Genomic DNA, 18163 nt, shown 5'->3' on the forward strand with positions numbered 1-18163 from the left:
TTCTTAAGATTTGGGAATGAATGATAGCTGCTGGGGGCCAAATGAGAAGAACGGGTTCAAACCAGTTCAAAGTATGCATTCTGGATAGCAGCCACTACAACCTGGGATGTGAAGGCACCAGCATTGTTCTGTTCTTTGGAAACAACACTGCGTACAAATGAAAAACACGCACACGCAATATCGATGTGACAAATGGAGTGACAAGCGCAGTGGCTGTTCTGCCGTTACCCTTTCTTAGGCTTATCAATAGTTTCATGGCTGAACGGCACAGTTCCTGATGTGCTAAAACTTTCAATTATCAGATCGTTACTTAGAACACCTCAGCTACACCCACATACCCTTAATAATCACACACTCCCTTCAAATGTACCATTTCTTTCAAATATCCTTGAAAAAGTAGCCGCCACTCAGCTTCAGTGTCACCTCACACATCACAAGTCTGGCTTCCTCACTGGTCATAGTACAGAAACGGCAGTAACGCGTGTTGGAAACGTTATTCTGATATCCTCTGATGGAGGAAACACCACTGCCGTGATGATGATAATTTTAAATATTTGACACCGTTGACCATTCTGTTTTACTGCACGGGCCAGAAAATTTACATTGGGCTCTGGGGCGCGGCCCTTTAAATGTTATTTGTCAAATTGATTCCAGTACATCCAGAAATGTGCTAACAAAACTCCAAGGATATACACAGACGTTAAATATGGTGTCCCGCAGGGCTCAGTACTCAGCCCTTTACTGTTTTCACTTTATATACGGTAAATGCGGTATCTTCTTCTATAATACGCTACTGCGGCTGTCCATTTGTCTGTCCAGGATTTTAAATCACCTGTAGCATCGCAAACAGTTTGACCTGAAATTTGGTACACAAATACTACGTGACAGCTACTATCCGCTTTTGGGGTGACGATTGACCTCCAAGGTTATTCCTCTTTTTATTTTATTTAATTTTGTTGTAGAAACAACTTTTGGCTGCGGGGAGCAGGGTGGCCGTGTGGTGCATGTGTACGGGTGCCGTGCTCATTCCCTACCACCTTTGCCATCACTTCTCCTACTTCTTCATATCTTAAATCATTCTTGAGGCATATTGAAGACTTAAGTGCCAGCTTAGGTGAAAAATTAAGAAAAATATAATAAGTAATTACAACACAAAACACTGACTTAATCAGTTTTAACGTGAAAAGTTGTCGACGAAAGAAGAGAAGAAGTGGGTCGCTAGGGTAGAGAAAAGAAGAGCTGCTCAGGAATCAGCAAGCACATCAACCTCTGAGCAAACAAAAGAGGAGGAAAACTAGGAAAGCTCACGTCAAGTGGATTCAGTGCACATTATCGTTATAGCAGTGCGCCGTTACAGGTACATATATATATATAATACACTACCATGGCTGTTTGTCTGTCCAGGATTTTAAATCACCTGTAGGATCGCAAACCGTTTGACCTACTGACCTGAAATTTGGTACACATACTACGTGATCTCTACTGTCCGCTTTCGGGGTGATGACTTTTATTATTCTGTAATTTTAATTTCATTTTATTGTAGAATCAACTCTTGGGAGCGGCAGTGCGGCGCATGCTTACAGGCGCCATTCTCATTCCCTACCTACCACCTTCTCCGTCACTTCCTCCTACCTTTTCATATCTTAAAACATTGAGGAACATTGAAGACTTAAGTGCAAGCTTAAGTGAAATAATATATATATATATATATATATATATACTGCTCAAAAGAATTAAAGGAACACTTTTAATCAGAGTATAGCATAAAGTCAATGAAACTTATGGGATATTAATCTGGTCAGTTAAGTAGCACAGGGGGTTGTTAATCAGTTTCAGCTGCTGTGGTGTTAATGAAATTAACAACAGATGCACTAGAGGGGCAACAATGAGATGACCCCCAAAACAGGAATGGTTTAACAGGTGGAGGCCACTGACATTTTTCCCTCCTCATCTTTTCTGACTGTTTCTTCACTAGTTTTGCATTTGGCTACAGTCAGTGTCACTACTGGTAGCATGAGGCGATACCTGGACCCTACAGAGGTTGCACAGGTAGTCCAACTTCTCCAGGATGGCACATCAATACGTGTCATTGCCAGAAGGTTTGCTGTGTCTCCCTGCACAGTCTCAAGGGCATGGAGGAGATTCTAGGAGACAAGCAGTTACTCTAGGAGAGCTGGAGAGGGCCATAGAAGGTCCATAACCCATCAGCAGGACCAGTATCTGCTCCTTTGGGCAAGGAGGAACAGGATGAGCACTGCCAGAGCCCTACAAAATGACCTCCAGCAGGCCACTGGTGTGAATGTCTCTGACCAAACAACCAGAAAGACTTCATGAGGGTGACCCAAGGGCCCCATGTCCTCTAATGGGCCCTGAGCTCACTGCCCAGCAGCATGCAGCTCGATTGGCATTCGCCATAGAATACCAGAATTGGCAGATGCACCACTGGTGCCCTGTGCTTTTACAGATGAGAGCAGGTTCACCCTGAGCACGTGACAGAAGTGAAAGGGTCTGGAGAAGCCATGGAGAACATTATGCTGCCTGTAACATCATTCAGCATGAGCAGTTTGGTGGTGGGTTAATGATTGTCTGGGGAGGCATATCCATGGAGGGTCACACAGACCGCTACAGGCTTGACAAAGGCACCTTGGCTGCCATTAGGTATCAGGATGAAATCCTTGGACCCATTGTCAGACCCTATGCTGGTACAGTGGCTCCTGGTGCACGACAATTCCTGGCCTCATGTGGTGAGAGTATGCAGGCAGTTCCTGGAGGATGAAGGAATTGATACCATTGACTGGCCACCACACTTTCCTGACCTAAATCCAATAGAACACCTCTGGGACATTATGTTTTGGTCCATCCAATGCCACCAGGTTGCACCTCAGACTGTCCAGGAGCTCAGTGATGCCCTGGTCCAGATCTGGGAGGAGATCCCCACAACACCATCTGTCATCTCATTAGAAGCATGCACCGATGTTGTCAGGCATGTATACAAGAACACAGGGGCCATACAAAGTGCTGCGTACAATTTGGAGTTGCTGCAATTAAATTTGGGCAAAATGGACTAGCCTGCCACATAATTTTTTCACTCTGATTTTTGGGGCGTCTTTGAATTCAGGGCTCTGTAGGTTGATCATTTTCATTTCCATCAAACGATGTGGCATCCTTTCGTTCCTAACACATTACCCAGTCTATATCAGTATAGATATCCAGGAGGATTTCTGTTTCCCATTGAGATCTGATGTGTTTTCAAAGTGGTCCTTTAATTTTTTGAGCAGTTTATATATATATATACTTTTTGAAAAACATAATTATATTAAGTTAAAAAGTGTATTAAAAAGTCTCTCATACATCACTCGTAAAATAAAAGGTGGGTACTTTTGCTAAGATTTTAAGAAGTGTTTTATGAATGTTAATTGATTAAAAGCACCATGTTTGCTGATGACATTGTGATCTGTAGGGAGAGTATGGAGCAGGTTGAGGAGACCCTGGAGAGGTGGAGATATGAGTGGAGAGGAATGAAGGTCAGTAGGACCACCAGGATGGAATACATGTTTGTGAATGAGAGGGAGGTCAGTGGAATGGTGAGGATGAAGGAAGGTGGTTGAGTTTAAATACTTGGGATCAACAGTACAGAGTAATGGGGAGTGTGGAGGAGAAGTGAAGAAGAGAGTGCAGGCAGGGTGGAGTGGGTGGAGAAGAATGACAGGAGTGAATTGTGACAGACGAGTATCAGCAAGAGTGACAGTGAAGGTCTACAGGATGGTAGTGAGACCAGCTCTGTTATATGGGCTGGAGACGGTGGTACAGGAGACAGAGCTGGAGGTGGCAGAGTTAAAGATGTTAAGATTGGCATTGGGTGTGATGAGGATGGACAGGATTAGAAATGAGGACATTAGAGGGTCAGCTCAGCTTAGACGTTTGGAAGACAAAGTCAGAGAGGTGAGATTGTGTTGGTTTGGACGTGTGCAGAGGAGAGATGAGGGGTATATTGGGAGAAGGATGCTAAGGATAGAGCTGCCAGGCAAAAGGAGAAGAAGAAGGTCTAAGAGAAGGTTTATGGATGTGGTGAGAGAGGACATGCAGGTGATGGGGGTGACAGAACAAGATGACAAGGACTGGAAGATATGGAAGAAGATGATCTGCTATGGTGACCCCTAACGGGAGCAGCTGAAAGAAGAAGAAGAAGAAGATTGATGAAAAGCACCCATGCTTTTATTCTACGAGTGATGTATGAGAGACTTCTTTTTTTACTTTTTAGTACACTTTTTAACTTAATATAAGTGTGGTTTTTAAAAGTATTTTATATTTTTATATATATATATATATATATATATATATATATATATATATATATATATTATTTTCAACTTTTTAGTCTTGGGTTTGTATTGGTATAATTTTGTAATCAATATTTTAACACTTCCTTTAATATTTCTAGCCGTTACTAGCGCCATCTATTGGTGAAATCTTGAACTATTCTTCATATAAAAATTTCATTTCTCACTGCACGTTATCGTTACAGCAGTGACTGCCGTTACGGTATAAACAGATTTAAAGAAAGTGATTAAGTCCGGAAAACAGTTCTGTGTGTCAAATGCATGCCTATTTAAAGGAAGGTTTCATACCCAGCCAAGAGGCCATCATAAAAAGACTGTGAAAATGGATTCACCAGGAGCAGGTTATTCCCACACAAGGCAGGTGGCCATGTCCCTCAGGGACAAACCCAATTAGGACACCCACAGGATTGCATGGGAAATGGAATCCAGAATCGCAACCCTGTCAAAGTCTTTGGGGTCCTCCAGAAGGTGCTGTTGGGGAAGGGCTGCCCTGGTTTCTGGAAAACCTCCGGATAACTGGGACAAGAGACTGAAAACAGCTGCCAGATCGGGGCTTACAATCATATGAAAAAGTTTGGGACCCCCTCTCAGCCTGCCTAATAATCGACTCTCCTTTCAATAATAAAGATATCAGTGGTATGTCTTTCATTTCCTAGGAGTACTGCGGTGTTTTCTGAACAAAGATTTTTAGTGACGCAGTATTTAGTTGTTTGAAATTAAATCAAATGTGAAGAACTGGCTGTGCACAAATGTGGGTCCCCTTGTCATTGTGCTGATTTGAATGCCTGTCACTGCTCAATGCTGATTACTTGGTTGGATGAGCTCATTAAGCCTTGAACTTCATAGACAGGAGTGTCCAATCACAAGTGGTCAAAGGTATTTAAGGTGGTCAATCGCAAGTTGTGCTTCCTTCCCTTTGACTCTCCTCTGAAGAGTGACAGACAGCATGGGATCCTCAAAGCAACTCTCCAAAGATCTGAAAACAAAGATTGTTGAGTCTCCTGGTTTAGGTGAAGGCTACAAAAAGCCATCTCAGAGGTTTAAACTGTCAGCTTCAAGTGTAAGGAATGGAATCAGGAAATGGAAGGCCACAGGCACAGTTGCTGTTAACCCCTTGTAGTCAATTAAAGTGAAATTGCATCAATCTGCTTCCGGCCTGAATGCAGCACCGAGGTGGCATATGTATCCTGCCAATGCGAGTGAATGCATATTCGATACATACCAAGGATCGTTTTGGAAGCACCAGTCACACCATCTAGCAGTCATAGTGGAAACTACATCTCTCTTATAGAAGTATTGGCGTAGCCATGCACGTGGGTTTTGGCTGCTAATTTTGAGAAATTGTCCAAATTTGAGGTAAGTTGTACTAAGATAAAAACACATATCAGCTTATTGATTGCTTGTGTGTTATATTCAAATTAACAGTCTACACTTAATTTAACATCCATGTGACAGAAAAAACACAAATAGTTTCTTTTTTGAAATAATTGTAAATAAATTTAGGCAACAAGGTGTTAAACCAACTCAGCAGGTCTGGCATGCCAAGACAAATACAGGAGCGGCATATGGAGAGACAGGATTGTGAGAATGGTGACAGACAACCACAGATCACCTCCAAAGACCTCAAGAACATCTCGCTGCAGATGATGTATCTGAACATCGCTCTACAATTCAGAACATCTGTATGGCAGGGTGATGAGAGAGAAGCCCTTTCTGCACTCACATCACTAACAGAGTCGCTTGTTGTATCAAATGCTCATTTAGAGAAGGCAGATTCATTAAGTGCTTTGGACTGATGAGACACAAATGGAGTTATTTGGTCAGAACAAAAAGTGCTTTGCATGGCGGAAGAAGAACACAGCATTCCAAGATAAACACCTGCTACCTCCTATCAAATGTGGTGGAGGTCCCATCATGCTGTGGGGCTGTGTGGCCAGTTCAGAGACTGGGGCCCTTGTTAAAGTCGAGGGTCGGATGAATTCAACCCAATATCAACAAATTCTTCAGGATAATGTTCAAGCATCAGTCACAAAGTTGAAGTTACTTGAGCAGGGGTTGGATATTCCAACAAGACAAGGTCACAAAACACAGTTGGAAATCTACAAAGGCATTCATCCAGAGTGAGAAGTCCAATGTTCTGGAATGGCCGTCACAGTCCCCTGACTTGAATATCATCGACAATCTATGGGATGATTTGAAGCAGGCTGTCCATCAGATTGAACTGAACTGGAGAGATTTTGTATGAAGAATGGTCAGAAATACCAACATCAGAATCCAGACACTCATCACAGGCTACAGGAGGACAGCCTCTGGAGGCTCAAAGGAGCAAAAGGAGGCTCAACTAAGTATTGATGTCATATCTCTGTTGGGGTGCCCACATTTATGCACCTGTCTAATTTTGTTATGATGCATATTTCATATTTTCTGTTAATCCAATAAATTTAATGTCACTGCTGAAATCCTACTGTCTCCATAAGGTATGTCGGATATTAAAAGGAAGTTACTATTTTAAAAGCTCAGCCAATGAGAAACAAAAATCTAAAGAATTAAGAGGGGTTCCCAAACTTTGTCATATGACTGTAAACGAAAGCCCGCTACCTCATTTAGGGGGAGTCAGAGTCGGGAGGCAGGGGGCTATGGAGAGGAGAAGGAGAGAGAACTGGCTCTAAATGTAATTGTATTGATCTGTCTGGATAAAAAACCCTTACATTTGTACCCAGAGTTGTGTTAGTTACATGTGTGTCTGGGGGTTGGGGGCCTCGGTGGCACCCCCACCACCCCATTTTTCACAACCTAAAGTCACTCCAAGCAAATGAGGCTGTCAGGAACAGAGCATGTTGATAAGCCCTCGTATATGGTAGAGATCTCCAAGATGGAGATATGGAGCTTAAAGTCCAATATGAGAAATGGTGTCACCAGAGCATACATGAACATTAATTACCTTGATGGCTTCTGCTTATGAGGAGCGTCAGCAGCAGCAGCAAACCGTCCTTCAAATTCATTTTCAGTTTCCTGAGGGGAAAACCAGAAAACGTAGGTCATACATTCACCAGATCTGGAAAATCATTCTTGCCGTTTAATGTGGTTTCAGTAAAGAACTTTTCACTTTAAAAGAAGACTGAACAAAACGATGAAGAACAGCAACATTCTACTTAATGAACTATGCAATGGAGAGAAACCCGCTGGTGTGGGCAGCCCGAGCAGGATGGGAAGTAGTATGTGCCGCCAACATTTATCAGACAGCTTGCATTTATAGTTGCAAAGATAAAAAAATAAATTAGGAAATAAGTTTTCATGTTGGTGTATCATCTGGAGACACTTTATACAAACCATACCCTGTCACACATGGGCACCTATAGGATCACCAATAACCCACAGAGACAGCAGGGGGCACCATAGCTAACCGATCATCTCGTTTTCTCTTTCCTAGCCCAGAGAAACTGTCCATGGAGAAAAATTCGGCCACGCCCCCACACAGGTAAGCCACACCCCTTGAGGTTAGGAAGGTAGAAAGCTGAGGGGCTCATGGAGGATGGCATCTCAGTTGACAGAAATGTGCCCTGAATGCACAAGCTTCCCGACAAAGAGAGAGGCGATTGTTTGGACAAGCCATTGAGGCTGACAGAGCAGATGTTACGCCCGTTTTTCAGTTGCTCACAACGCACACTCATTTCTGTTCTATTTTTTTGGATGATTTCCTTACACGAGTTGGCTCGGTTGGCACCCCAGATTTTCTTTGGTTCTCCTGGTTCTTACTTACCCCATCCACAACACATTTACATTTAATTATTAAAAGCTGAAAAGTCAACCGACTTCTGAAAGTGATGAATTGACAAATCAGTGCCAACACAACCTTTACTTTCCATCAAGATTACATCTCTACATATAAAAGGCAAAGTCCTCAGTGACTCATCAATAATTCTCACACTTCCATGTCGGTGGGAAGCTGAAATTTCGTGTGGTCATTCCTTTGCAGTTTACTTACAAAAGTTAGATATGCTTCATGACCTATTGCAACACCCAAGCGGGTTGGGGGGTTTAACGGGTGTACCCCCTAAACTGTTGTCAGGGATGCCAGGGGCAACGACCCGGCCGGGACGCCATGAAGGACCGGAAGAGGGTGTGCGCCCACCTTGGACCACGTGGGGGCCGCCACCCTGGTGGTTTTGGGGGCCACGGGTAGCGGGCTTGGAAGCCCAACCCTGTAGGACCTTGGAGACCCTGGACCTCAGCACTTCCCCCACACCAGGAAGTGCTGGGGGGAAGAGAAGCAGGGACACCCGGAGTGCTTTCAGGAGTACAGCCGGCAGTCCCGCCACACGGGGGCGTGTCGGTGGGAGATTGCCGGGAAGCACCTGGAGCACATCCGGGTGTGGATAAAAGGGGCCGCCTCCCTTCATTCGAGGCTGGAGTCGGGTGGAAGTAGGACGAAGCAGGAGAAGCGAGAGTGGAGGAGGCCCAAAGAGAGGCATAGTGTGTGGCCAGGACTTTGGGGGTTTGTGTGCACTGACTTTGTAAATAAACGTGTGGCGGTGGAAAAACAACATGTCTGCCTGTCTGTGTCCGGGTTACGTTCACACTGTAGATATAGATAGGGGAAACCCCTCCTCACTATTTCTGCAACGTCCAATATACAGCATCTCACCAAAGTCAGTACACCCCTCACATTTCTGTAAATATTTTATTCTATCTTTTCATGGGACAACACTGAAGATATGACACTTTGACACAATGTCCAGTAGTCCGTGTACAGCTTGTATCACAGCGTCAATCTGCTGTCCCCTCAACATAACTCGACACACAGCCATTAATGTCTAAACCACTGGCAACAAAAGTGAGCACACCCCTAAGTGACAAGTGTCCACATTGTGCCCAGTTAGCCATTTTCCCTCCCCGGTGTCATGTGACTTGTTAGTGTTACAAGGTCTCAGGTGTGTTACATTTGGTGTCCTCGCTCTCACACTCTCTCTCTCTCATACTGGTCGCTGGAAGTTCAACATGGCACCTCATGGCAAAGAACTCTCTGAGGATCTGAACAAAAGAATTGTTGCTCCAAGGCTATAAGAAGATGGCCAACACCCTGAAACTGAGCTGCAGCACGGTGGCCATGACCATACAGGACAGGTTTAACAGGACAGGCTCCACTCAGAACAGACCTCGCCATGGTGCCCGTGCTCAGCGTCATATCCAGAGGTTGTCTTTTAATAATAGATGTACGAGTGCTGCCAGCATTACTGCAGAGTTCAGCCTGGCAGTGCTCAGACCATACGCCCGCCACACATGGCATCAAATTGGTCTGCATGGCTGTCGTCCCAGAAGGAAGCCTCTTCTAAAGATGATGCACAAGAAAGACAAGCAGACTCAGGACATGGATTACTGGAACCACGTCTTGTGGTCCGATGAGACCAAGATCAACTTATTTGGTTCAGATGGTGTCAAGCGTGTGGGGTGGCAACCAGCTGAGGAGTACAAAGACAAGTGTGTCTGCCTACAGTCAAACATGGTGGTGGGAGTGTCATGGTTTGGGGCTGCATGAGTGCTGCCAGCACTGGGGAGCTACAGTTCATTGAGGGGACCATGAATGCCAACATGTACTGTGACATAGTGAAGCAGAGTGTGATCCCCTCCCTGGGCCACAGGGCAGTATGCCAACATGACAATGACCCCAAACATACCTCCAAGACGACCACTGAGGGTGAAGGTGCTGGACTGGCCAAGCATGTCTCCAGACCTAAACACGACTGAGACATCCTAAAACAGAAGGTGGAGGAGCGCAAGGTCTCAAACGTCCAGCAGCTCTGTGATGTCATCATGGAGGAGTGGAAGAGGATTCCAGTGGCAACCTGTGAAGCTCGTGTGAACTCCATGGCAGTGCTGGACAATAATGGTGGGCGGCTACCCAAAATATTGACACTTTGGACACAATTTGGATATTTGTCACTTAGGGGCGTACTCACTTGTGTTGCCAGCGGTTTAGACATTGATGGCTGTGTGTTGAGTTATTTTGAGGGGACAGCAGATTGACGCTGTGATACAAGCTGTTCACTGACTACTGGACATTGTGTCAAAGTGTCACATCTTCAGAGTAGAGCCATGAAAAGATATCATCAAATATTTACAAAAATGTGAAGGGTGTGTATTCACTTTTGTGAGATACTGTACGTAGAAAGCCCAGATTTCCCACTCTCACCCTTTACACACGTTAAGTATGTTTCATTTCCTGCCGTGCCCCGTAATGAACTTTCGAAAACAACGTCTTCTTTCTGGCGGTTCTCACCATTATGCCATAAGGAACTTTCGTAACTGACCTCTGTTTTTGGCGGTTTCATTCCTTATTTCCGTTAACAGAGGATTTATTTCACGGCAGAGACGCACAAGGGCAGCCCCCAATCCCCTTTCCTTTTTCTGCACACCTACCACGTGGTTGGCTCCTTGCCTATATACATTAACGCCATCCCGCGCTTCCTTACTTTCCTCAGATGTTTGTCGTGCTCACTGCTCCCTTTGTCTTTACTCCACCGCTTCAAGCCTGTTATTGTTCGCCTTCCTTCACGTCTTCCTGCCTTCTCATTTAGTTTCTTCACATTCTTAATCCTCTGGGCATGTCTTCACATACTCTACTTTTGAAGGTTGGCACACCAATTATGTCTCTACGAAACTTACAACCACCAAAACTTTGTAACGGCACCAGGCTTCAGATCAAATCGCTGCACAAGAACCTCATTGAGGCCACTGTCTTCACTGGCACTGGCTCAAGGGAGACCCTCTCATACCCTCTGACCTCCCATTCTAATTTCCAGTAAGGGTCTGCTTCGCTATGACAATAAATAAGTCACACGGCCAGACTCTAAAACAGGTCGCCACTGACTTGACACAAGATGGCTCCTCACACGGCCAACTGTACGTTGCTTGCTCAAGAGTGAGCTCAGCAGGTCATTTTACAGCCCGAGGGCGGAACTGCAAATGCCGTTTACTAAGAGACATCCTGACATCCTAAAGATGTGCATTTGTCATATGCGACATTTACAATCATAAATGAAACTCTTTACAATCATCAAAGAGTTCACTCTCAATACTAATATAAGCCTATGACAATTACATTGACAATCATGTGACGTTATTTTTAAAGCGTTTCCTTTTCTTTTTCATAACTTCTTTAACACGCTACTTCTCCGCTGCGAAGCGCCGCTAGTTTGCTAGTTTTAAATAACAAGAAGCCAGGAGCAGGAATGACCGGTCATAAAAGTTGAGAAGAGCTGGGAGACCAACCAACAAGGAGAGTCCAATACAGAAAAATGGACGCCTGTCGGCTTCAATGAGCAGCAAAAGTAACTCATCTCTTTGCCGTGGAAATCAGGGTCAGTCGCTGGAGCGCCATCTGGTGGTCTGCTGTGCTTGCAGATGACGCGTCATTCCGGGCAGGCGGGCTTCTTATATTAATGGCAGTTCCTTCTTGTTTTGTGAATTTGCTGGATTTGTGACCTGCTTGCTCTGTTTTTCCTTTCCGCTTGCCTTGAGTTTTTATTTCTGGACTTGGTTTTCTTGGATTATCCTCTTTTTTGCCTAGTGTGCTCTACGGAGTTTTATGTATTTACAGAGCTTTTTTTGTGAAATAAACCATTTTTTTAAGGATTCGGTGCTTGCCCTTATTAGTAGCTGGGGTTTGATGGGGATATTCCCCTCTAGTGAGCATTGTTTGGAAGTGCCTTTAGACTTCTTGGGACTCCAAGTCCATGACAATAAGGTCCTTATTAGTAAAAGCCAGTGAAATTCTTATGAGCCTTTGCTAATCAAAATGCAACACCTCCCTGTCTCCAGAATTAATCAGTATAACAATCTTATGTTAGCCGATATCTTACTGATCCATACAATCAAATCAAAACAGCAAATGTAAAGCCTCACATGAAGCAGTGACTTGCACAGGTGGCGCAGTCGTGTCGCTGCTGCTTTGCAGTAAGGAAATTGTGGGTTTGCTTCCCACGCTCTCCCTGTGTGCAGACATGTTTGAGGAGTGAGAAAGGTGCTATATAAATGGAAAGAATCCATCCATCCAACCATTCATTATCCAAACTACAGGGTCATGGGGGTCTGCTGGAGCCAATTCCAGTCAACACAGGGCGCAAGGCAGGACACAAACCCCGGGCAGGGTGCCAACCCACCGCAGGGCAGGCACAAACACACAAGGGACAATTTAGGATCGCCAATGCACCTCACCTGCATGTCTTTGAACTGTTGGAGGAAACCCACGCAGAGAACATGCAAACTCCACACAGGGAGGACCCGGGAAGTGAACCTGGGTCTCCTAACTGCAAGGCAGCAGCGCTACCCACTGCGCCACCCTAAATGTAAAGAATTATTATTATTATTATCCATCCATCCATTATCCAACCTGCTATATCCTAACTACAGGGTCACGGGGGTCTGCTGGAGCCAATCCCAGCCAACACAGGGTGCAAGGCAGGAAACAAACCCCGGGCAGGGTGCCAACCCACCGCAGGGCACACGCACAAACACAAACCAAGCACACAAGGGACAATTTAGAATCGCCAATGCACCTGACCTGCCTGTCTTTAGACTGTGGGAGGAAACCCACGCAGACACGGGGAGAACAAGCAAACTCCACGCAGGGAGGACCTGGGAAGTGAACCTGGGTCTCCTAACTGCGAGGCAGCAGTGCTACCTACTGCGCCACCATGCTGCCCATTATTATTATTATCCATCCATCCATCCATCCATTTTCTAACCCGCTGAATCCGAATACAGGGTCACGGGGGTCTGCTGGAGCCAATCCCAGCCAACACAGGGCACAAGGCAGGAACCAATCCTGGGCAGGGTGCCAACCCACCGCAGTATTATTATTATTATTATTCCTACCAAGGGGTGCTAGGAATGTGTTAAAACTGCAAATATTAAGAAACATTTTCAAACTAAACTGATTATACAAATGCGAATAGTGGCCCCTGTGATGAGCTGGCGCCCCCTGCAGGTGCCTTTCCTGATTGCTTCCCAGCAGCCCCCCCTCACCCCGCCTTTGAAAAGCAGCAAAAGGAAGTGGATGGATGGGAGGAAATGAAAGCAGGACTGAGCCTCTTCAGAAAAGGAGAAGAGCCAATAGGGCCAGATGTTAGCGAGGGTGCTGACATAAACAGAATCTATCTGTTTATCAACTTTACAATTGGCATTAAAAGATAACACTTGATATGTGGTTTTGAGATATGAAACCTTGTGTTCTTAGAAATGATCTTGTTTGTGGGCAGGGGGCACCAAAATGAATGACCTCAGTTTTGGTTTTATTCAGCTGGCGTAGCCGAGTAGCTTTAAAATAGTTGAGAAGATGAGACGCAGCAGCCATAACCCCCCAGATTCAATGAAAGATAAACCTGAGAGCTGAGAGGGGGACGTTATAGTTGGATAGGAAGGAGCGAAGGGGGCAAAAGGGAACCGTTGCGCACAATCGATATATAGTCATGAAGATCCATCCATCCATCCATTATCCATCCCGCTATATCCTAACTGCAGGGTCACGAGAGCCAATCCCAGCCAACACAGGGCACAAGGCAGGAAACAAACCCCGGGCAGGGCGCCAGCTCACCGCAGTAGTCGTGAAGATGAGACAGGAAATAGCGGACTAGATCTGATACTGCAGTCATTTCATCTTCTTTTATTGTATTTTCCTCTGAGGTTTAATAAATAAGATTCAATCTTAAAATATTCATTTTGTCAACATTCATACTTTATTTAGTCTCAGAGGTTGAACTGTGTGGGAGGTGTCATCTGTTGAAAGGTCAAGAAGGTTCAGAGACGTAAACCACAGGATGACAGGTGCTTTGGGCCTAAAATCAGAATCCCTTTGACTGGAGAACAAGCTAAGACGGCTTCAAATCATCAGAGCTCTCAGTGTTAACGTTTGAAGTCCTCATCATAGAGTCATATGAAAACGTCTGGGACCCTCTCTCAGCCTGCATAATAATTGACTCTCCTTTCAACAATAAAGATACCAGTGGTATGTCCTTCATTTCCTAGGAGTACTGCGGTGTTTTCTGAACAAAGATTTTTAGTGACGCAGTATTTAGTTATGAAATTAAATCAAATGTGAAAATCTGGCTGTGCACAAATGTGTGTCCCCTTGTCATTGTGCTGATTTGAATGCCTGTCACTGCTCAATGCTGATTACTTGGTATGATGAGCTCGTCAAGCCTTGAACTTCATAGACAGGAGTGTCCAATCATGAGTGGTCAAAGGTATTTAAGGTGGTCAATTACAAGTTGTGCTTCCTTCCCTTTGACTCTCCTCTGAAGAGTGACAGACAGCATGGGATCCTCAAAGCAACTCTCCAAAGATCTGAAAACAAAGATTGTTGAGTCTCCTGGTTTAGGGGAAGGCTACAAAAAGCCATCTCAGAGGTTTAAACTGTCAGTTTCAACTGTAAGGAATGGAATCAGGAAATGGAAGGCCACAGGCACAGTTGATGTTAAACCAACTCAGGTCTGAGAGGCCAAGAAAAATACAAGAGCGACATATGAAGAGGCAGGATTGTGAGAATGGTTACAGACAACCACAGATCACCTCCAAAGACCTGCAAGAACATCTCGCTGCAGATGGTGTATCTGTACATCGTTCTACAATTCAGAACATCTGTATGGCAGGGTGATGAGAGAGAAGCCCTTTCTGCACTCACGTCACAAACAGAGTCGCTTGTTGTATCAAATGCTCATTTAGACAAGTCAGATTCATTTGGGAACAAAGTGCTTTGGACTGACGAGACACAAATGGAGTTATTTGGTCAGAACAAAAAGCGCTTTGCATGGCGGAAGAAGAACACCGCAGTCCAAGACAAACACCTGCTACCTCCTGTCACATTTGGTGGAGGTCCCATCATGCTGTGGGGCTGTGTGGCCAGTTCAGGGACTGGGGCCCTTGTTAAAGTCGAGGGTTGGATGAATTCAACCCAATATCAACAAATTCTTCAGGATAATGTTCAAGCATCAGTCACAAAGTTGAAGTTACTTAAGCAGGGGTTGGATATTCCAACAAGACAATGACCTAAAACACAGTTGGAAATCTACAAAGACATTCATGGAGAGGGAGAAATACAATGTTCTTGAATGGCCGTCACAGTCCCCTGACTTGAATATCATCGACAACCTATGGGATGATTTGAAGCAGGATGTCCATCAAATTGAACTGAACTGGAGAGATTTTGTATGAAGAATGGTCAGAAATACCTCCATCAGAGTCCAGACACTCATCACAGGCTACAGGAGGACAGCGTCTGGAGGCTCAAAGGAGCAAAAGGAGGCTCAACTGAGTATTGATGTCATATCTCTGTTGAGGTGCCCACATTTATGCACCTGTCTAATTTTGTTATGATGAATATTGCATATTTTCTGTTGATCCAATAAACTTGATGTGACTGCTGAAATCCTACTGTGTCCATAAGGCATGTCAGATATTAAAAGGAAGTTGCTACTTTGAAAGCTCAGCCAATGAGAAACAAAAATCCAAGGAATTAAGAGGGGTTACCAAACTTTTTTATATGACTGTATCTTATCACGCCACTGCCGTATCCAGGTAGGAGCGGCGTCATTAGCACCCTTAAGATCTTAATCGGTACATGTAAATGCCTCGGGAACATTCATGGAGACTTTGGTCCATTGTTTGGGTGGGCTCACCACAGGGACATTCAGCGCTTGTTGTGAGGCCCCATCTAAACAGGTTGTCCCTTGTTGTTTTGCCCACCTCTGACCCAGCTTAGTTAAGCACGACCCAGTCTTTCCTAGAGAGGGATGTTCCATTGGGTAGATGCTCTTGAGGTGTATGAAGAGCTTCATTGGGAGGGCTACAGTCAGTCTCTCGCCACCTCTTGAGCTTCTGTGTCGTGGACTGCTTTGGATGAAGGGGTTCCACTGTGGCGAAACTCCGACGAGAAGGTAGTCAGCGATTTACCTCCCAGTGCTGGTGAAGTGGGTGTCTGGAGTCCATCAGTTGCTCGAAACTTTCTACTCTTGAACTGGTTTCTCGTCGTATATGGGGAGGTGCGATCCCGGCCAGCCTGTATAAAGCGGGAAGGCACGTTGTTCGCAGTGTGCCAGTGATGATTTGGCATGCACTATTTAGCTCAGGGTCAACCTAGTTGGCATAAGTTGACTTAGCCCACACTGGTGCGCAGTACTCTGCTGTTGAATAACAGAGTGCCATGGCCGTTGATGGCAGGGTCTTAGGGTCCGCTCCCCAGAAGGTGTTTGCTGGTTTGCAAAGGAGATTATTCCTGCTGGATATCTTCTTTTTGAGTTTAAAAATATGTTCTTTAAAAGACAGTGTCCTGTCCAGAGTGATGCCTTAGTAAGCAGGATGTTTGGTGTTCTTCAGTACTTTGTTATTCCATCTTATCTCTAGAGCTGCGTTTGTTTGTCAATTGTTAAGATGGAAGGTACAGACCTGTGTCTTCCCTGGGTTGGCATTATGGAACCATTTAGTGTAATACTCATTTGAAGTGTATCATATATTGGAATGTATTTTGTAATGCATGTAGTAGGAAGATGTGTCATTCTAACAGATGGCGCATCACAGACATTTATAGAAACAAAATGTATTGCAGGGCAGCATGGTGGCGCAGTGGGTAGCGCAGCTGCCTCGCAGTTAGGAGACCTGGGTTTGCTTCCCAGGTCCACCCTGCGTGGAGTTTGCATGTCCTCCCCGTGTCTGCGTGGGTTTCCTCCCACAGTCCAAAGACATGCAGGTTAGGTGGATTGGCGATTCTAAATTGGCCCTAATGTGTGCTTGGTGTGTTTGTGTGTGTCCTGTGGTGGGTTGGCACCCTGCCCGGGATTGGCTCCAGCAGACCCCCGTGACCTTGTGTTCAGATTCAGCGGGTTGGAAAATGGATGGATGGATGGAAAATGCATTGCAATTTTCATTCTAACAGATGGCGCATCACACACATTTATAGAAACAAACACATTACTACAAATGTTCGCATTACGCCATCTGCTGGAATGACACATGCAATGCATTTTATTATGGCACTCTGTCCAGGGATTGTTCTGGCCTTTGCCAGCTGCTTGCCAGGGTTTTTTGAGGATTAACTGATTAATGGCTTCTATCATCCGTCCAGAAAAGTGCAAAGAGGAAGTAAGGACAGAGATGAAGACGATGAAGAATGGAAAGGCTGTTGGTTCAGATGAGATACCTATGGAAGCATGGAGGTGTTTAAGAGAGATGGCAGTGGAGTTTTTAACCAGATTGGTTAATGGAATCTTGGAAAATGAGAAGATGCCTGAGGAATGGAGAAGAAGTGAACTGGTGGGCCTATATTTAAGAATAAGGGGGATGTGCAGGACTGCAGTAACCACAGGGGGATACAATTGATGAGCCACAGCATGAAGTTATGGGAATGAGTAGTGAAAGCTCAGTTAAGAAGTGAGGTGATGATTAGTGAGCAGCAGGATGGTTTCATGCCAAGAAAGAGCACCACAGATGTGATGTTTGCTCTGTGGGTGTTGATGGAGAAGTTTAGAGAAGGCCAGAAGGAGTTGCATTGTGTCTTTGTGGACCTGGAGAAAGAATATGACAGGGTGACTGAGAGGAGCTGTGGTATGGTATGGGGAAGTCGGGAGTGGCAGAGAAGTACGTAAGAGTGGTACAGGATATGTAGGAGGGAAGTGTGACCGTGGTGAGGTCTGTGGTAGGAGTGACGGAGGTGGGATTACATCAGGGATCGGCCCTGGCCCCTTTCTTATTTGCAATGGTGATGGACAGGCTGACAGACGAGATTAGACAGGAGTCCCCATGGACTGTGATGTCTGCTGAGGACATTGTGATCT

General features: G+C 45.1%; 1 protein-coding gene across 1 annotated transcript in view; it reads right to left on the reverse strand.

The window, feature by feature from the left end:
- LOC120524086 (interleukin-18 receptor 1-like) overlaps positions 1-18163 on the reverse strand; it is a 138015-nt gene that overhangs the window by 84677 nt on the left and 35175 nt on the right. The window contains exon 2 of the mRNA XM_039745943.1: positions 7282-7352. Within this exon, the coding sequence (XP_039601877.1) occupies positions 7282-7342 (61 nt within the window). The 5' untranslated portion in view covers positions 7343-7352. The remainder of the gene's footprint in view (positions 1-7281; positions 7353-18163) is intronic.

Source organism: Polypterus senegalus, chromosome 2 (genome assembly GCF_016835505.1).
Source record: "Polypterus senegalus isolate Bchr_013 chromosome 2, ASM1683550v1, whole genome shotgun sequence".
NCBI classification, from domain to species: Eukaryota; Metazoa; Chordata; class Cladistia; order Polypteriformes; family Polypteridae; genus Polypterus; species Polypterus senegalus.